The 19,576-nt window shown below is 61.2% G+C and overlaps 1 protein-coding gene across 14 annotated transcripts in view; it reads left to right on the top strand.

The window, feature by feature from the left end:
- LOC120855011 (RAP1 GTPase activating protein) overlaps positions 1-16,202 on the top strand; it is a 70,968-nt gene extending 54,766 nt beyond the window's left edge. For 7 of the 14 annotated variants that reach the window (XM_040229519.1, XM_040229517.1, XM_040229522.1 and 4 more), the window contains 15 exons: positions 574-657; positions 855-955; positions 1,091-1,220; positions 2,239-2,394; positions 2,849-2,920; positions 3,519-3,605; positions 4,032-4,169; positions 6,216-6,347; positions 8,160-8,237; positions 9,161-9,270; positions 10,382-10,495; positions 12,545-12,668; positions 13,933-14,035; positions 14,428-14,853; positions 15,208-16,202. In XM_040229519.1, coding sequence (XP_040085453.1) covers positions 574-657; positions 855-955; positions 1,091-1,220; positions 2,239-2,394; positions 2,849-2,920; positions 3,519-3,605; positions 4,032-4,169; positions 6,216-6,347; positions 8,160-8,237; positions 9,161-9,270; positions 10,382-10,495; positions 12,545-12,668; positions 13,933-14,035; positions 14,428-14,837 — 1,839 coding nt within the window. In that variant the 3' untranslated portion in view covers positions 14,838-14,853; positions 15,208-16,202. Of the gene's footprint in view, positions 1-573; positions 658-854; positions 956-1,090; positions 1,221-2,238; positions 2,395-2,848; positions 2,921-3,518; positions 3,606-4,031; positions 4,170-6,215; positions 6,348-8,159; positions 8,238-9,160; positions 9,271-10,381; positions 10,496-12,544; positions 12,669-13,932; positions 14,036-14,396; positions 14,854-15,207 lie in introns of all 14 variants that reach the window. The other 7 variants (XM_040229527.1, XM_040229524.1, XR_005719118.1 and 4 more) reach the window with 6 other exon arrangements.
- The last annotated feature ends 3,374 nt before the right edge of the window (positions 16,203-19,576 follow it).

The following is a 19,576-nucleotide window of genomic DNA, read 5'->3' as shown; positions in this document are numbered from 1 at the left end:
GAATCCAACAGACCTGAGTTCAAGCCCCAGCTCTGCCATTTGGCAGTTGTTGACCTTAGCAAGTCAGTTCCTTCAGCTCTCAGAACCTCGGCATCTTCATCTGTGAAATGAGGGCAGTGGGAGTCCCTCACGGATCTTTTCCAAGGAGAAGATGAGATAATGTGTGTGGAGTGCCTGGCACAGTGCTTGGCACATAGAGCCATAAACAGCAGCTTGAAAACGCGGTGTGTCAGACTTTAAGAGAGTGAACTTATGGTTCCCATTGGGGAAAGATGGAGGGAAGGGATAGTTAGGGAGTCTGGGAAGGACATGTACATACTGCTATATCTAACCTGGATAACTGACAAGGACCTACTGTATGGCATAGGGAACTCTGCTCAGTGTTATGTGGCAGCCTGGATGGGAGGGGAGTTTGGGGGAGCAAGGATACATGGGTACGTACGGCTGAGGTGCTTTGCTGTGTACCTGAAACCATCACAGCATTGTTAATCGGCTATACGCCCATATAAAATACAAAGTAAAAAAAGAGAAAAATAAAAGCAGTGTGCTTCACCCATCACCCTTTCCCTGCAGGCCTCCCGCCTCATTGTCACCTTCGACGAGCATGTTATCAGCAATAACTTCAAGTTCGGAGTCATTTATCAGAAGCTCGGGCAGGTGTGCTGGTCTCCTCCTCCCATCTGCCCATGTACCTGGGGCCTCAGACCTTAGCCACGGAGAGCCCTTACCTGGGGACTCAAGCTCAGGAACCCCAGGGCTGCCAGAGGTCCCCCTTCCAGCCTTCCTGGGTGTGAGTGGAGGATGGCACCCCAGCTCGATGACCTCTACCCTCTGTGTGCCTGCCCCCCCGCCAGACCTCTGAGGAAGAACTCTTCAGCACCAATGAGGAGAGCCCCGCCTTCGTGGAGTTCCTCGAGTTTCTGGGCCAGAAGGTCAAACTGCAGGACTTTAAGGGGTGAGCCCCGGGTTGGGATAGGCAGACAAGAATCCGACCCAGGCCTTTGGGCAGGGACGGAGCCCCCACCCTGGCCCCACCGAGGCCTGGCTGGGGCTGAAGACTGAGCTGTGGCCTGGGGGTGTCCTGGGGCAGGTTCCGAGGAGGCCTGGATGTGACCCATGGGCAGACGGGGACCGAGTCTGTGTACTGCAACTTCCGCAACAAGGAGATCATGTTTCACGTGTCCACCAAGCTGCCCTACACAGAAGGGGACGCCCAGCAGGTAGCCTCCCACCTGTCCCCCCATCTACCTGCCCCTTCAGCGTCCACCACACCAGACTCAGTGGGCCCTGGGATAGAGAGAGGGAGACGATCCAGTCCCCTGACTTGTGGCCTCCTCTGGTTGGGGCAGGGTGAAAAGTGGCTGTGATGCCGTGGAAGCCTCAGTTTCCACATCTGTGAAATGGGGATAATAATGGCGCCTACCTCACAGGTGAGCCCAAGTGAGAGGATGCACACAGGGTGGCTAGAACAGGACGTGGTAGCGATGGAGCAGGAGCTCAGTAAGTGTGAGGAATTTTACCGGGAGTGAAGGGTTTTGTCAGGTCACGTAGGGGCACTTAAACTTGGCAGAGGTGGGAGTCAGGCAAAGCGTTCAAGATCAAGTGACTTTTAGGCTGCAGAGGAGGTGGGAGAGGGAGGCAGAGTGTTCCTGGGGAGAATGGCTCCCACCTTCTGCAGAGGCCTGGTGATGAGCTAGCTCAAGGCACGCTCCCCGAGCTGAACTCGGAGGTCTGTCACCCTGTCCTAAGCTTCCTGGGGGCTGCCTGCCTTCTCCCTGTGACCCCCACGCCTCCACCCCAGGCAGATGAGGGCGTCATGGGAGAAAAATGGAAACGTTTCTTCCTTACCCTTAATGTCTTTTCATTTTCTTTGAATAAGATTCCCTGTTCAATTTAGCAACTCATATATACCAAGCGGAACTTAACTTGTTCAGGAGGGGCCATGTGTGGGGTGTTGAGACAGGAGGAGGACAGAGGTAGGGCCTGGGGACCGGGGGCCTGGATCCAAGTCCCCTAGGTCACCTTACAGGCCCCTGCTCTCTCAGCCTCGGTGTTCTCCTCTGCCATAGAATTCTAAGAAAACAAAAACAACTTTAAGACCAGTTTCTCACCACATTTTTCTGGGGAGAAGCAACTCCCTAGATGTGCCCCTCTGCCTACCCCCAGCCCCCCTCCAGCCTGTGGGCACCCTCCCCGCGCCCCCTGCCAGGCGCTGAAAGGCTGTGGCCCTGTGTTCAGCTGCAGCGGAAACGACACATCGGCAACGACATCGTGGCTGTGGTCTTCCAGGACGAGAACACGCCGTTTGTGCCGGACATGATTGCGTCCAACTTCCTGCACGCCTACGTGGTGGTGCAGGCCGAGGGTGGGGGCCCCGACGGCCCCCTCTACAAGGTGGGTGGTCTCAGAGCCTCCTGAGGGCACCCTCCTAGCCCCGTCCTCACTTGCTGCAAGGCCTCTCTGAGCCTCGGTTTTCCCAGGTTTAAATAGGGGTGCTGTCCAGAGGGCTCTGAGCCCCGCTGTTGCCCAGATGATGGTGCAGGATTCCCATCCCGTCCTCTCTGCTGCCTGAGTCCCTCCTCTAAAAGAGGCTGCTTACGATCCTCCGCCCTTTAGTCTCCTCCTGCTCTTGGCCCTCATGAGCCTGGAGACCCTCCACCCCTCCTCACCACTCAAATTCAGGACCAAGGATGGAGCCGCTGAAAACATGAGGTCCACCCACCCCATCTGTAGTCACCGAATGTCCCCCGCCAAGGGGCAGCCCTGTGCCAAGCATCGGGCTAGGGAGGTGAATCAGGGGTCTCTGGCTGGTGTGGGGACCCCGCACGACACCCGCCCTCCCTTCCAGGTGTCTGTCACCGCAAGAGATGACGTCCCCTTCTTCGGGCCACCCCTCCCGGACCCCGCTGTGTTTCGGAAGGTGAGGGGCAGCCCCCAGCCCCGCCGTGGGCAGAGCAGGACTAAATGGGTGGGGGCCTTGGGGTGCACAGTGCGCTATACCAGGTCGTGGAGCCCCCAGGGTGCCAGGACAGCCAGGCTCCCCTAACCGATTGGCTGGGGCCCAGCTTTTCTGCCCATCTTGATAAGAACTGTGACTGTTTCACAAAGTCACAGAGTAGACTGTATCATTGCTTTACATTCCGCATAGCGGACTCTGTGGCCTTCCTTCCACTCTGCTGTCTTTTTGACAATTTCAGTCTTCTACAATGTTTGGGAGGGGCACACGTCTCTCACCTCTCAGAAGGAGCCTTGGCTCCAGTCTCCCAACAGATCCCCCAGACCGAGGCAGTGGGAGACCCCCAGCCCAGCTCTCCTGAGGGGTGGGCAGCCTTGAAGGGCATGGAGGGCTCTCACAGGCGCCTGGGCTGGGGCACTGAGCCCAGGGAGGTGCCCTTGCGGGAGTCAGGAGGACAGAACCCCGCAGAGCCCCAGCCCCTGACTCACTGGGTCTCAGCCCCTGGTTTCTTGTGTTCCCCTGGCCTCCCCCGCTTTCTCTTCTCCACGCTGGGGGCTTCCAGGGGCCCGAGTTCCAGGAATTTTTGCTGACAAAGCTGATCAATGCCGAATATGCTTGCTACAAGGCAGAGAAGTTTGCCAAACTGGAGGTGAGCATGGGCTCTTGGAGCTGGGAGCCACCACCCCCTAGAATTTCAGCCGAGCCTCCTGGGAAGGGAAAAGCCATGTTCCGACCTTGGCCTTAGGGAGGGCTGCCTGGGGGAAGGACGGATCGACAGGTGAGCAGGGCCAGAATCCAGGGAGAGGACGCAGGTGTTCCCACGGGATGCCCAGGAGGGGCTCGGAGGTAGGCTGACGGCACAGTTGGCGCAGTGGAAGTGGGGCGTGGGGAAGCAAGACCTCAGAGGAGCCTTGGTGAGACCCCCGGGGGCTGCTGGAGCTGCGCAGGGGCCCGAGGGAAACCGGCAGAGGCGTCCGGGGCCCAGGCCCGCTTCCAACTCAGAGACGGCGGCCGGGATTCCGAGTGCGGGAAGAAGGGCTGATCCCTGGGTCTCTCCTGACGGCCGGGCCCACAGGAGCGGACACGGGCCGCCCTCCTGGAGACGCTCTATGAGGAGCTGCACATCCACAGCCAGTCCATGATGGGCCTGGGCGGCGACGAGGACAAGATGGAGAACGGCGGCGGGGGCGGCGGCTTCTTCGAGTCCTTCAAGGTGAAGGGCGGGGGGCCACCTGCGCGCGGAGGGACAAGGCGGGGATAGGGCGGGGACGCTGTGGGGATGAGGTGCAGCGATGCGGGGCAGGACCAGGTAGGGGTGTGGCTAGAGGCGAACTCGCCCGGGAGGTGGAGTCGCTTGGGGGTGTGGCTCGGGGTGGAGCTAATAGGCGCGAGCTCGGGCCAGGTGGGCGCACACCTTGGGTAGAGTCCGGAGGACGGTGAGCCTCAGGGTGGACCCAGGTTTTAGCGTGGGCCTGCAGACTCGTGGCCGTGCGCGCGCTCTCTGCCCGGGAGCTGTAAGGTGCGCTCTGGGCTGGAGGAGGAGCTGAAGGTTGGAGGCGGGGCCCAAGCTTGGGAGCGGAGTCTGCCTGGAGGGTAGAAGGTTGGAGCGCTCTGGTGCCAGTGGTGGTGACTACCAGGTCAGGGCAGAGAAGAGAGGACCCCCGTGTCCTGACCCAGGGAAGGAAACCAGAGGTCCGGGAAGGAACGTGAACAAGGAGCTGATCTGCATGGCGTTAGCCCCGTGTGACCCGCTTTGGCTGTCTCTGGTTCCAGTTCGTGTCCAGCTCTTTGCGACCCCATGGACTGCAGCACGCCAGGCCTCCCTGTCCATCACCAACTCCCAGAGTTTACTCAAACTCATGTCCATCGAGTTGGTGATGCCATCCAACCATCTCATCCTCTGTCGTCCCCTTCTCCTCCTGCCTTCAATCTTTCCCAGCATCAGGGTGTTTTCCAGTGAGTCAGTTCTTCGCATCAGGTGGTCAAAGTATTGGAGTTTCAGCTTCAACATCCGTCCTTCCAATGAATATTCAGCTTAGTGGTAAAAGTATAGACACCCTGGTTCAGGTTCCAGCCCTTCCACTTATCTGCTTGAGCATTGTCTGAGCCTCAGTTTTGTTTTGTTTTGTTTTGTTTTAATCTGTTGTTTAGGCTTCTTACCTCATACAGCTGTTGAGAATTATTTGTAAAGCAATTTGATCAGTGTAATGTAAGTTAAGAAACAAAATGCAAAGCTGTGCCCATTTACCTCAGCGACTACCGTCCAGAGTGAGAGGCAGAGGAGAGAGCAAGTTCCCTTCCCCACCCCACCCCACCCCACCGCATGGCCTGGACCCCGCCCCGCACCCAGGCTGCAGGTCCCCAGGCAGTGACCCCTTTGCCTCCACCCACAGGAGGAGGACTGCTCGTCCTCCAGGCGCCCAGCCGGGCTGGCGGGGCCTCACCTTTACCCCAGGGCAGGCTACAGAGCTGGAGACGTGGGCTTGCATAAGAGGATTAGCCCAAGCCGCCCAAGTTCTGCCCTGGGCCGAGGCGAACTGACCGCCTTTGAGAAAGAGGCTTGAGGAGAACGCTACCTTTGCGAGGAGCAGACAGCGAGTGGGTGGGGTGGACGTGGGCCTGGGCTGTCTTCTCTGAGGGAGGGCTCCAGGGGACCCGCATCTGGTGGGCACTGGATTAAGTCACAGCCTTTCTCAGACAGCAGAGCCCACAGCCTAGGCTTTGGCTTTGGCATCTGGGTCCCAGACTCACCTCTGCTTTGGTTTCATCACATGGAGAATGGGCCTGGTAGCAGTGCCTGCCTCCTGGGGCGGATTGAGTGAGAGGAAAGGTAGAGAACCCTGGCCTGACTTGAATTTTCTGGGCAGGTTGTCTGAAAAAGGCAAGGAGGGGAGGGAGGGAGGAAAGAAAAGCAAGCAGGAAGCAGGCTCTAAGAGACCCTTAAAAGGGGGAAACTGGCGTTTCTGGGGCATTCTCTGCACACGCTTCGGGTCACAACTCTGTCTCCTGTGGTCCTTACAACAACCGCACGACAGGTCGTGAGGCTCCAAGGCTCAGCAGTGGAGTGGTTTGCCTGAGGTCACCCAGCAAGCTAGTGGCAGAGCCGGGACATACATAGCCCTCTGCACGGGTGGAGCTGACTCCTGTGTGGACTTGCAGGAAGGGACTTACAGGGGTCACCTAGGGTGGCATCGGTGGGTGGCTCCCAGGTTTCCCCAAGGGAGGGGGGCCTTACGAAACCCCTGCCCCACCTTTGCAGCGGGTCATCCGGAGTCGCAGCCAGTCCATGGACGCCATGGGGCTGAGCAACAAGAAGCCCCACACCGTGTCCACCAGCCACAGCGGGAGCTTCACGCCCAACAATCCCGACCTGGCCAAGACAGCTGGAATAGTGAGTGCCCTCCCCCGCCCGCCCTGCCCCCAACCCTCCTGTCCCAGGGCCCATCCCAGACTCTAGGCTAGGTCTCGCCTCTGCTGTGCAGGGGGTCAGGCGCCTGGGCTGTGACCCTGAGACCCTGCAGCCCCCTCTCCAGCCCCTTGGCGCCCCCCCGCCCTCCTCCAGGCCCCTTATTCAGCCCGGGCTTTCTGCAGCGTGTCAGCCCTCCATCACGCTCCTTAGGGAACACCTCCTGTCTTGTCGTACGCTGGGAGTGGGGCTGCTGTGGGACACCTCTGGCCAAGCTTTGAGTTTCCGGGAACACCTACTGTGTGTCAGGCTGTGGGTGCGCACTGTGTGTTGGACCTGGGTCTCTGTGTGAGCATCTGCTGTGTGTCTGGCTCTGAGATGCTGCTGGGCACCACTGAGTGTCCAGACCTGGGCTGCCGTGCGCGCTGTGTATGGGGGCCCGGCTGCTGTGTGGACTTGCACCGTGTGAGCATCTCCTGGGGGCCCGGCCCTGCGTGTCTGCGAGCCCCTGTTGTGTGTCAGACCCTGGGCTCCTGTGTGGACCTACCTCTGCAAGTGTCTGCCGTGTGCCCAGCCCCTGAGCTGCTGTATGAGAACCTACTGTGTATCGGGAAGCGGCCTGCTGTGATAAGCCCTGGATATCAGTGAATGCCCATTACGTATCGGGGAAGCGAGCTGTGTGAGCGCCCGCTGTGTGCTCACAGAGCCTTTGTGGTTGTGGCTGCCTACTGTGTGTCAGGAACTGGGCTTCTGTGTGAACCTCTCCTGAGTGATTACTTCCTGTCTGCCAGGCTCTGTGGGACTCTGCCACTAACACACAGAGGGTGTGCTGGGCACAGAATGAAAAAGGCCTTCAGCGATGGGCCTGTCCGCTTTCCACTGCCCAGCGGTCAACCCCGAGCTCTGCACCTGCTGCTTTGCTGTCCCTTCCCCATCCGTCTTTCCTTCTATCACCCATCCTTCCATCCATCCATCCATCCATCCATCCTCCCATCCATCATTTATTGACTGTCAGCTGCATGCCGAGCAAGCCCTGTGCTCAGTGCTGTGAGGCTGTGTCCTGTGGCAGGAGGGAACCCCCTCCCCCCGCCCCCACCCCGGCCCTGGGGTCTGGCCTGGCCAGGGGAGCAAGGCGAGTCTTTTGTTTCCCAGCTGTCACCAAGCCCACCGCCACGGGAGCCGCAGCCCGCCCTCCTCCAAGCCCGATGCCCCGGCCACTCTCTTCCTCCCCGCAGCGGGCCCAGCCTCCCACGGGTGGCTGCAGAGGGGGCCCCGGGAGCAGGGCCAGGCCAGTGGCGCCCGCCACGGCAGTAACCAGACCCATTTCTGTTTTTGTCTTTGCACAACTCTCCCCTCTCTTCACATGGCCTCCTTTTCCTTCCCTTTTTCTCCTCTCCCCTCCCGCCGCCCCCAACTTGCCTGCACTGTGCATCCTCTCCTCTTGCCCCTTCCTTTCGCCCTCTCCTCCGCTTCGCACCGTCTCCCCCCTGCTCTCCCTTTGTGCCTCCCCTCTCCGTCTCTTCTTGTCCATCTCTGTCTGTTTGTGTTTCGCCCTGCGCCCCTTCTCATGTGACTGTCTGTCCATCTCTCACCTCTCTTCTCTGTGTCTCCTTCACCTCTTCTCTGCTTCCTTCCCCGGCCTTGTCTCTCTGAACCTCCTGGCCAATTCTTCTTCTCTGTCCTCGTCTGTCTGTCTGTCCCTCCCCTCCCTGTCTCACTTCGCTATCTCCCTGTCCTGCCGTCCCTGTCTCTCTGACTCTCTGTCTCTCTCTGCCCCTGCCCTCTGCCGCTTGCCAGTCATTGCTTATTCCCGGGAAAAGTGCCAGTAGATTCGGACGCCGAGGCAGTGCCATAGGCATAGGAACCGTGGAAGAGGTTGTCGTCCGCGGGGCCGCCGGCTCTGGAGGCTGTCTGCACGCGCTGTTCTCTGCTCGCTCTCAGGACGGAGGCCATATTGGGGACGTTGCCCCCACCCCTGACCCCCCAACCCCCGGGACAGGCCCGAGGGCCAGGCGGGACACTCAGCAACCGGCTTTGGGGCCTGGTGCCTCTGCCAGAGCCAGGGCCCCCACCCACACCAGGGGCTCTGGCCCTGCCCTGGCCCCCGCGACTCAGGCCCAGACCCCGCCGGGATCTGGCACCTGAAGACCCCACACCCAGCTGCACGTCCCCCAATATCGCCGGGCCTGCATGGAGCGCCTTGCCCTCCTCTGCTCCCTTCCCGGTCCCGACTATGAACTGGCCTGGGGGCTCCTGCCCCTCCATCCCTCCCTGGGGACCCCCATCCTGCCTGCCTGCCCCAGAGAAGCCGGTGGGGCTGGGGGCCTGGGATGGCCCGCAGTAGTGTGTGTGTAAGCTTGAGCGGGCGCCTTTCACCTGCTGAGCTAGAGCCTCCCCCGCAGGGCTGGAGTGGGGCAGTGCCTGGGTGGCTGCGCCTGCTTTCTCCCCGCTGCCCTCCATTGTAGGTCCCGTAATGCCCGGGAGGCTGCTGCTCTGAGGACCTGGCCTCCCTCCCCACCCCAGCCCAGAGCGGCTCTCCAACCCCCAGCTCAGGCCTCTGCTGCCCTGCCCTAAGATCCTGGGTCCAGAGCTGCTGTGTGACCTCAGGGGGCCCCTGTGCCATCTCTGGGCCTGTTTTCCTTTATCTGTAAACTAGGTTGGCTCGCCTGGGCAATGGACAGTCCTCTGCTTCGGGGCCTGGGCAGCAGGGCCCCAGGGTGGCCTGTGGGGTGGGGGTGGGGGGCGGTCCCTGGAGCTCCGGGAGCAGGTGAGCACTGAATTGGGGCCTCTCCCCACAGTCACTGATTGTCCCTGGCAAGAGCCCCACGAGGAAGAAGTCAGGTCCGTTTGGCTCTCGCCGCAGCAGTGCTATCGGCATCGAGAACATCCAGGAGGTGCAGGAGAAGAGGTGGGTGGAGCAGCGGGGCGGGACGGTGTCCTGCGTCTCCTCTGGGTCTTTCTCCCCACCCCGCACCCCTGCGCTGACCCCCATTCAGCGGCGAAGGGAAGCAGACGACGGAGCTCCCAGCTTCTCCCCTCCTGTCCCCACCGGTGACTCCTGCACCCTCGAGGATCTGCTGTGCACCAGCTTGTCATCTCAGCGAGCTGCCGCCACCCAGTCCCAGCTCTGCTGGTCCCTGGAGCCATGGTCAGGGGAGGGCCTGGCCCGGGTCTCGAAGCTAGTGAGGGGCAGAGCTGGGGTCTGCGGAGCTCTGTAAGTACATCAGTGTGGGCGGGGTGTGGACAGCACCCACCGCATGAGAAGCAGGGAGCCCTCAGGGAAGTAGAGGGTTGTGAATCCGGTCTTCACCACACTGCGGCTGTGTGATCTCAGGAAAGTCACTGAACCTCTGAGCCTCATTGTCCTAATCTGAAAAAACAAAAACGAAAAACAGGGATAAGGACACAACCAGCGGCATGGGGCTGGCTGTGGGGATGCTTGCCGTGCATGCGAAGCCGGGCGCAGGCTCAGGGGAGAAGGCTGAGGTCTCAGGAGTGAGCTGGCCCTCCCTTCACAGGCAGGAGAGCCCAGAATCCCATGAATCCAGGGTTCACATCTTGGCTTTGCCACGTCCTGGCTGAGCGTCCTGGGCAGGTCTCTTCCCATCTCTGAACTCCGGTCTACTTATCCATAACGGGGGACACTTATACCCCCATCCGTGGGGGATGTCCTGTCTCTTTCTTTTTTTTTTTTTTTTTGGCCTCTCTGTGCGGCATGTGGGATCTTAGTTCTGAGATCAGGGATTGAACCTGAGTCCGTGGCACTGAAAGTGCCAAGGCCTAACCCCTGGACCGCCAGGGAATTCCCAAGGATGTTCTGTGTAGGCGCTCCCGCAGTGCCTGCTCCCCCCCGGTCAGCCCAGGGGCCACGGGGACCGCTCTGGGGCTGGCCCCTGAGGATGCGGGGTATGGGTATGAGGCAGGAGCGCCCGGGACCTCCTCTCCCCACCTGGGGCTCCTTCTACCCTTGAGGCCAGGCCTGGTGCTGAATCCCCGCTCTGCCCCCATGTGCCCTGTAGGGAGAGCCCCCCGGCCGGCCAGAAGACCCCAGACAGCGGGCACGTCTCCCAGGAGCCCAAGTCGGAGAACTCATCCACTCAGAGCTCCCCAGAGATGCCCACGACCAAAAACAGGTTGGGGCTCGGAGCATGCTGAGCCGGGGGGCTTGGGTGTGGCGGGCCCATTCTTTCTCCCCCGCTGTCTGGGCCCGGGGCTGCCCGGGAACGTGGACACGGCCACCCCAGGGCAGCAGAGGGGCCTGGGCACTCCTCTGACACACACCCACTGAGTGCTTTGTGCATGCCACGCTCTGCAAGACCGCGGTCAGCTGGACATACAGGCCCCTGCCTCGCGGAGCTGACAGTGCAGAGTAACAGAATCTAGTAAGCTACTTCCAGGTAGCGATGACAGAAGGAAAATAAAGCAGAGGTTGCAATGAGGAATGGCTGGGTGGGGGAAGGAGGTTAGCTCGGGGCTCAGGGAAGACGTCTCCTGAGGGGTGAGGTTGGAATTGAGAGCTGAGAGGGGAGTTGGCCCTGTTAGGATGGACTGATGGTGGCAGGGCAGAGGGAGGAGGGTTCCAGGTAAGAAGCACAGCAAGTGCAAAGGCCCTGAGGCATGTTTGAAGGCTTGGCAGAAGGGTGGTGGTGTTGGAGCTGAGTAAGTGAGGCTGGGCCCGCTCGGTTGTTGACAGTGGATGGGAAGAAGCTGAAGAGTTGGGCAGGGGCTGGGTCATGGCTTTGAGGGCTATGTGAGAACTTTGAATTTTTAAAATAGTTTATTTATTTTTGGCTGTGCTGGGTCTTCACTGCCGCACGGGCTTTTCTGTAGTTGTGGAGAGCGGGGCTGCTCTCCAGCTGTGGGGCGCAGGCTTCTCGTCGTGGAGCCTGGGCCGTCAGGGCTTCAGTACTTCCGGCACGCAGGCTCGGTGTCCAGGGTGTGCGGGCTCGGTGTCCGGGTTGCGCAGGCTGGGCGTCCGGGGCCCTCGGGCTGGGTGTCCGGGGTGCGCGGGCTCAGTGTCCAGGGTGCGTGTGCTCGGTGTTCGGGACACGCGGGCTCAGTGTTTAGGGCGCTCGGGCTCGGTGGTTGCGGCTCGTGGTGCTCGGGCTTAGTTTGGCGACAGCACGTGGGATCTTCCCGGATCAGGGATCAAACCTGTATCTTCTCTGCATTGGCAGGCGGATCTTTTCCCACGGAGCTCCCAGGGAAGCCTGAGAACTTTGGTTTTTATCCTAAGTGTAGCAAGGAGGCTTTGGAGGATTTTGTTGAGAGGAGTGATGCTTTCACGAGCTGACCGTGGTCACCGTGTGAGGATAGGCCCAGGAGTGGGGCCCCCACCCCCGCCCCCGCGAGGAGGAATCAGGGAGGGCCTCTTAGAGGAGGTGTCTCCCCCCAACTGGTGTTTGAAAAGTGAATTTACTTTTTAGGACTTGAGGGAAGGCGTGGGACTCCAGGCAGCAGACACAGATTGGCCCGCAGTGCATTTTCCTCCAGAAAGGGGGGAGGAAGGAACAAGTGGGTAGATGTTTCTCTCAGAGCAGAAGCTAGAAGGCAGGAACTCCTGTGCAGTGTTATGGGAGCTCCTCCGGCTGCACTGGTGACATTGGAATAATCAGTGTGGTACAGTGGTGATCGTGGGGGGAAAACCCCTTGGACGTGGAATGAAAGTGGGAGAGAGTTAAGGGAGGAGACTGTGGAGGTGGAAGGCCTGGGTCCCACCTGCTCTCCCACCTCGGGCTGGGTGACCTCGGGCTGGGTGACCTCGGGCTGGGTGCCCACCCTCTCTGTGCCTGGGTGCCTGCTCACTTGTGACATGGGTCTGACAATGATAGCAATGAAGTAGCTGGGGTCACAGAGTCATTCTGTACTCGCCGATGGTGCCGATGGTGTAACCATTAACCGATGGTGTATAAATAAATAGTTCCGATTGAACATACAGCCAAGAGAGTTGGGCTTCATCGGGGGCAGTGGGGAGGAGCAGGACTGGGGCCCAACAGGATCTCTGTGTTAGGAAGGACGGTGGCATCGGGGAGGCTCAGGGGCCCCAGGAGCTATAAGGTGCCACAGAGGAGCTTGGCTGGCTGCAGGCTGGGCCTTCCTGGGTGGGGAGGGCAGGGACCGAGGGTGTCGGCTCAGGAGGTGCCCAGCGGGGATGCTGGCTGACGGGATGTGTTCCATGGCAGAGCGGAGACAGTGGCCCAGAGAGCGGAAGTGCTGAAGGACTTCTCCCGCTCCTCGTCCAGCGCCAGCAGCTTCGCCAGCGTCGTGGAGGAAGCAGAGGGCGTGGATGCGGATGACACAGGCCTGGTGAGAGGCCCAGGAAGGAGAGGTGCCCCACAGCAGCGTGAAAGGGGTGTTCTCTTATCCCTGGAGATGATGCTCCAGGGTGAAGCGTGAGCCCGGCTGTGGCTGAGTTGTGATCAGGAGACCCAGCCCAAAGGAGTAGTGCAGACTGACCTTCCTTTACTCTGAAGCCTCCCATGGCTCCCCAGTTCCCCACGCAGCCCAACCTGTGAGGCCACTGAAGGTCTAGCCCCTCCCTCCCCAGCCCCGTCTCTTACCCCTTCGGCCAGTCTGCCCTCCTTCTCCAGCCAGTCCCCTGAACTAGTCAGGCTTACTGCTCTATCCCTGGGCCTTTGCACTTGCCATCCCCACTGTCTGGAACACTGCCTGCTCCCTCCTTACCCACTTTGTCTGACTGGCTCTATTCTTCCCTCTCAGCTCAGCCTCACAGCATCTCCTCCGGAAAGCCTGACTTTGCAGTCCCAGGGTAGGTTAGGAGCCTCTTGTACAGTCTCACTGGAGAAGACAATGGCACCCCACTCCAGTACTTTTGCCTGGCAAATCCCATGGACGGAGGAGCCTGGTAGGCTGCAGTCCATAGGGTCGCTAAGTCGGACATGACTAAGCGACTTCACTTTCACTTTTCACTTTCATGCATTGGAGAAGGAAATGGCAACCCACTCCAGTGTTCTTGCCTGGAGAATCCCAGGGACGGGGGAGCCTGGTGGGCTGCCGTCTGCGGGGTTGCCCAGAGTCAGACACGACTGAAGCGACTTAGCAGCAGCAGCAGCAGCACACTCTCACAGACCCTGGGCTCTGTCCTTGGCACGCTCCATCACGCTTCGTTCGACAACCCTTCAGTTCCCTGCCAGGCTCCGTGTCAGATGCTGAGCGTGCAGACCACTGAGCCCCCACCCCATGGAGCCTGGGATCTAGAACTGTGCTAGTCTCTTCCCAGGCTGTCTCTCCTCTTAACTTGGAGCTCTTGGAGGGCCAGGACCCTACTTGAGTTCTCTCGGGGGCTTGGCTTACGAGAGCCTCGGTATTTGAATGCACGGATGAGTGGAAGTGTGTGTGTGTGTGTGTGTGTCCGCTTCTGTTCCTGCTCTGCCCTCCTGGGGTCCCCTGGGGCAGACGTGGCTGGGCCCTCACCCTCTTTGCAGAGGGGCCTGGGTCGGGCGGGGGGTTGTGGATTATAGCAGAGGAGGAGGTGAGGAGGGGAGGGGGAGCCAGCCAGTGCTGTGGGCAAGGACTTAACCTCCCTCCTTCTTTCTTCCCCCATTCCCAGGAGAGTGTTTCCTCCTCGGGGACACCCCACAAGCGGGACTCCTTCATCTACAGCACGTGGCTGGAAGACAGCATCAGTACCACGAGTGGAGGCAGCTCCCCAGGTACCAGCAGGGCCAGCCCCCCAACAGGCATGGCCACCCCTGTGCTGGGCGGGGGCCAGGGCTGGGCACGGAGGGCCAAGACCCGTTTTCAGGCCCCAGGTGGCAGGTGTGTGATGGGCCTGCCGCTGACGTGGGCTCCGTGGGCTCCATGGGCTGGTCCTTATCCTACCTATTATGGTAGTTGGTGGCTTGGAGGACTGGTGGCTTCTAGAAGGGCCTTGGAGGTTGATGGGGCTTTAAAGGGGGTAAAGATGGGAGTTAAGGGTGGGAGTCCCCAAGGAAGAGGCTTGCTGGGGTTGGGGGACGCTGGTGCCGACCGCCCATCCATGCCCCCATCTCCCTGGTGCCTCCCCGCGGCCAGTGAGGTGGCTCCCTCCTGCCTCCCTCCCCAGGCCCCTCTCGGTCACCCCACCCCGACACCAGCAAGTTGGGGGACCCTGCGTGTCCCGAGATCAAGATCCAGCTGGAAGCATCTGAACAGCACCCGCCCCAGCTGGTACACGCAGCTGCCAGGGGCCTGGGTGGGGCTGGGACGGATGGCCTGGACACTGGCCCTGTGGGGGGCACCCCTGCCCCTGGGAGGGGGATCAGCTGTTGGGGAGAGGCCTCAAGTGGCCAGGGGTCCCCAGGGATGGCACTGGACCAAGACGTGCCCCCCCGCTCAAGCCTGGAGGGGTTGGGCTTGTCCAGCCTGGGCACAACTGCTGACTTCTGCTCGCCCGTGTCTCCCACCGTCCCCTGTCCTGGTGCCTGTATTGCCGCTGTTCTGACCACAGGGCTGTTAGCCACGCTGTCACTCTGAAGGTGACCCCGAGCAGGTCAGTCCCAGCCCTCAGCTCCTGTTTGGTCGGGAGGGGGGAAAGGGCAGAGGAAGGCAGGGCTGGGCCGGCTTCTCTTTCTCCATCGCCTCTGCCACTTAAGTTTGCTCGGTGACCCTGGGCCTCAGTTTCCTTATCTATACAGTGGGGCCAATAAATTCTGCCTCACCTCTGCCCATGAGTTGCTGGGAGAATTTGATGAGAGCCTGAAAGGGATTTGGGAATCGTTGGGAGGGAGGGGTCTTGGGGGTTCCCCGTTGGGTAGAAAGACCCAGAGCCTGCTGTCCCAAGGGCGGGACCCCTCCACATCCGGCTTCCCATTTCATGGCACGTCCGTCTCCCTTTACCCTGCAGACGAGGGTGCAGAAGCACGAGGCGAGGATGCTCCAGCAGATCTGGGCAGACGGAACCTCTGCCCCCCCGAGGCCAGCACCAGCCTGGGGGCCGCCCCTCGCCTGCCCAGCCCTCCTCCTGGCCCACATCCGGGCTGTCTCTGCAGGGCAGAGCTGGCCAGCCCTGGGAGCGGGGAAGCTGCTGGCACCATCCCCACCCCCTGGGCTGGGAGGCTGGCTGGGGCAGGGAGAGGTCAGTTGGAATAGGACTCCAGGCCTGGCTCATCCGTCACCCCTGGGTGCCCTTCTGGATTCGAGGGAGTGAGCTGGAAAGGAGAACTGAGGCATCTCAGTGCACACAGAGCCTGCCATGGAGGCGGTGGGTAGGAGGAGCCCTGGGCTGGGGTCCTGAGTCCTAGCCTGTGATTTGGGATCCTCTCTGCGATTCTAGGCCCTTCACACTCCCTCTCTGAGTGCCTCTGCTCTAAATGGACGAGGTCATTTCAGAGGTCGCTGAAGAGTGGGATTCTGCGCACCTGCGCCAGAGTGGAGGATCCCAGGGGTCTCCTGTCACCCTCTCCTGCTTCTTGGGGTTCCTGGGGCCCCAGGTCGGCTGAGGGACAGGGGGCTGGCTGTGGCCACGGCACCTCCTAGACCTGCCAAGGCCCTGCCCACCGCCTCTACATGACGGATGAGTGACCCCCTTGTGGGCGTCGGGGGACCTACCTGGCTCTCCCACCAGCCCCCGGCTCGACCCCCGGCATCTCCGGCTCCTGGCATTCCAGGCCGAGGGGTCTCAGCTGGCTCACCTTTGCACCACCCCAACCCCGCACAGAGCGGGCAGGCAGGCACAGCTGCTGTGAGTCCACATCCTCGTGTGTGTCTGTCCACACTTTTTAGGCACCACACCAAGGGGCAGCCTTCCGGCCCCAACACCTGTCTCAGAAGCCCCTGTGGCCGCGTGTGTGTGTCGGTAACAGTTGTAATAAATAAATTCTATTTATCGCTATTGTACCCCGAGTTGGACCTGGCTTCTTGTGACCCTCTCCCCCACAGCCTCAGATCAACCGCGGACAGATCTTAGTGGTGCTGTGGTCAAGACCAAGAGCCTGTTCACATCCCCACCCCCCCAACCCCCCCACCCTGCCATCCCCACCAAATCAGAGCTCCTGGGTCTGCAGACACCTCCAAGGCCGAGTGATGAGCTCTTTGCCCACCAGCTGTGGCTTTCCTCCCAGAGCTCTGCCCTTTTCCCACCCTGTTCGCTCTCCCCAGCAGGAGGAACATGGCTTTGAAGTCAGTTCAGTTCAGGCGCTCAGTCGTGTCCGCCTCTCTGCAACCCTGTGGGCTGCAGCACGCCAGGCCTCCCTGTCCACCACCAGCTCCCGGAACTGGCTCAAACTCATGCCCACCACTGGAGTCCTGCTACTGGCTTGGGGTGCTGAGAAACTTAGAAGCTCCTCTGAGCCTGTCTCCACTCCTGTAACACGGGAGTGGCAGCACTTCTCCCAGGGGTCCGTCCTGAGGATTCCTTGAGCGGGTGCAGCTGAAGCACCCAGGACAGCGTTGGGCGCCCTGTGGGTGAAGTTCACGTGTGTTTCCTGTGTGGCCACCAGGGGGCGCCAAGGGATCGCTTACCTGCACTGATGGGGGCGGGCAGCCGGCGCTGAACCTGTCCGGCTGGGGGAAGGAGCTCACCGGGTGCTAAAGGGGGGATGAGGGCCTGGGAGAGGGTGGGGTGGGGGAGACGTGGGAGGAGCCCCGGGGTCCAGCCTGGCTGAAGAGGGAATGGGGAAGACACTGTGGTGCCTGAGCACCCCCGGAAAGGTTTAGCATAGTGTCCTTGGGGAGGAAGCCACAGGTGCAAAGGGAGGAGGCCAGAGAGAGCTGCTTGCAGCTGAGAAGGGGAGGTGGTGGTGGTGGTGCAGGGGGCAGGGAGAGGGCAGGGGTCAGACCGGAGGCCACATGGCCTTGGATGCCGGGCCGAGGGCCTAAGGCTTTATGCCAGGGTCAGTGCGGAAGCCGTGCAGGATGGGGCACGGGAGCAGGGGCTGGCTGGCGGGGGCCAGCCGGGCAGCGTCGGTCCAGGAGCCCTTTGCCGAGGTGCCGAGGACATGGAGCGTGCCCGAGACAGTGGGGAGGTCTGGAAGGTGCTGGGAGATGAGCGTCTGGAGGAAGGGGCTGAGGGAGGAGCTGGAGGCGCTCGGGTCCAGCTGAGTGTTGGTAAATGAGGTGGGGGGGGTTCTCCTCTGAGATAGGAGTGTAGGAAGAAGGGCAGGTTGGGAGATTTGGGGCTTAGAGGTGGGTCCCTGGGGGGCTCACGATGCCTTGGCCTCACGCCCTCACCACCATCAGCCCCCATGCCCTCTCAGGGATGATGCTGGAGGCACCCTAGGGACTTCCTGACGGGGCCCTGCTGTGACCCTTGGATGTCTGGGGTGCCCCCAGGTGTGGTGACTCACTCCCCAGCTCCATCCACCCGGGTTTGGCCCTGGGCCACCCTAGACTCAACAGGTCCCCCGCTAACCCCCACTCCCCTCCTCTGCCTAACCCCTCTTCTCTAACCTGCCTGCCCCACCCTGGCCCTTGGGACCTGTCTCCTCCCATCCCACCAAGGGCCAGTAGCCACAGTCCAGCCCCAAGATCAAGAGTTTAGCTCTGAGTTTATTTACCTCCTATAAGCTCAGTAAGTTTAGGCGCACGGACCTCAGGGTCTTCATCTGTTCGTTGGGAATGCTAAGAGCCCCGCCTCTGGTACCCGGGTGGGAGGATTCAATGAGGTGATGCCTCACAAAGTTCTTGGTGCAGCCCTAGCATGTGGTGGGCTCAAAAAAATAGTGTGTGCATTGTGTAGGGGGTTGCACTTAGCCACGAATGAGGACATCTCCATAACCGACATCACAGGCCGTGGGGCCAGCTCTCTGCATGGGCCATGAGGTGGCTGGCCCGGGACCAGTGTTAAGAATGTACGATGATCAATTGCATCCCTGAACCCCAGCCTCCAGAGCTTCCCTGGGCTTGACGGTCCTTTCAGAAAAGAACTGGGTGTGTCCCGTTGGGCCCCTTTACTGGGTGCCCATCCCCGGCTCTGGCCCGCTGCCGACCTAGCGCAGAAGCTGGGGCCCAGCTGGGTGAGCAGCACCCACTTTGGCCCCCTCGGCCTGCCTGGTTGTGCCCGCGGCCCCGTCGGTGGAAAGGACCGGCTTCTGGGCTGGGTTTCAGCTGGGGCCCCCACCCCACCCCACCCTTCCAGGCTCCAGGGTGGGGCTGGGGGAGGCCAAGGACCAAACCGGCCTCTGTGATCAAAGCATCCAGTGCTGTTTCTCTTGTGCCCATGCCAGCTCTGTGCTCACCCTGGGTTCGGAGGTAGGCAGGGTGAGCCGGGACACGGACCCGAGGCTGGAATTAGGGCCTGGATGGGGGGCGCCAGGCCCCAGGAAGCCCTGAACTCGGCTTAGAAATGACTGTGGTGCTGCAAATGCCTGGCAGAGGTTGCTCCAGACCCAGGAGGTGAGAGGCCCCTGCAGAGGGACTTGGGTGCCTGGCTGACCCGGCAGCCTCATCTCCCCTGCCTCAGAGTGGGGACCTGTCTCCCCAGGCATCTGTCTGCCCACCTGTAAAATAGGGGCAGAGCCCTACCTGTTGCTGTGAAGAGGCTCTCGTAGCCTCTAAGGGACCTGGCCTGGACCCCGTGCCCAAAAGGAGGGGTCCTCCTCCCATCTCCCAGCCGCTGGGGTGTCCTTGGACGCCCATGGCTCACCCTGGGGCAGCTTTGCCAAAGAGCCAGCCGCAGGCCCAGGCCCGCCCAGCGCCAGGGTACTGCGACCTGGACGTTCTCTGCTGTTCAGGCCACAGGGGGTACTTAACCAGGGACCCTGGAATGTGGAGGTCCCGCCCTGCCGAGGGGACAGCCAGGGATGGAGCCTCCTGAAATAACCAGATCTGGTTAGCAAGGCTAATTTTAAACGCCACTCTGGCTGCCCAATAGGCCCTTCTGGGAAGCCGTGAATGTCCCTGTGTTTGGCCCCTGGGAGGCAGGGCGAGGGGAGAGAGGGCAGAGGGGCCCAGAGGACCCCCACCCCTGACAGCCGGCGCCAGAGACCCCAGGCTGTGTCCCCAAGCTGGCCCATCCAGGGCCCAGAGCCCTGGCCCCAAACTGGGGCTCGGGGGCCCAGCCTCTGCCCTGAGCCACTCTGAGGAGACCCTGGTGGGCTTTCCGGACCTCCGCCCTCTGCACTGGGCTCCCTGGACCGGAAGCTTGCTGTCGGTCTCTGTCTGAGCCATCTTCACAGTCTCCTGCTCCCTCACCCTGCCCCTTCCTCTCTGGGTCTCTGCCTCTCTATCTCTGATGCTGGAGTCTCTGCAGCGATGACTGTTCCCCTCTCTCTGGG

This window comes from Oryx dammah, unplaced genomic scaffold (assembly GCF_014754425.2).
Source record: "Oryx dammah isolate SB20612 unplaced genomic scaffold, SCBI_Odam_1.1 HiC_scaffold_27, whole genome shotgun sequence".
NCBI lineage: Eukaryota > Metazoa > Chordata > Mammalia > Artiodactyla > Bovidae > Oryx > Oryx dammah.
Note: the sequence above shows the minus strand (reverse complement) of the source record. Positions and strands in the feature narration are given on the sequence as shown.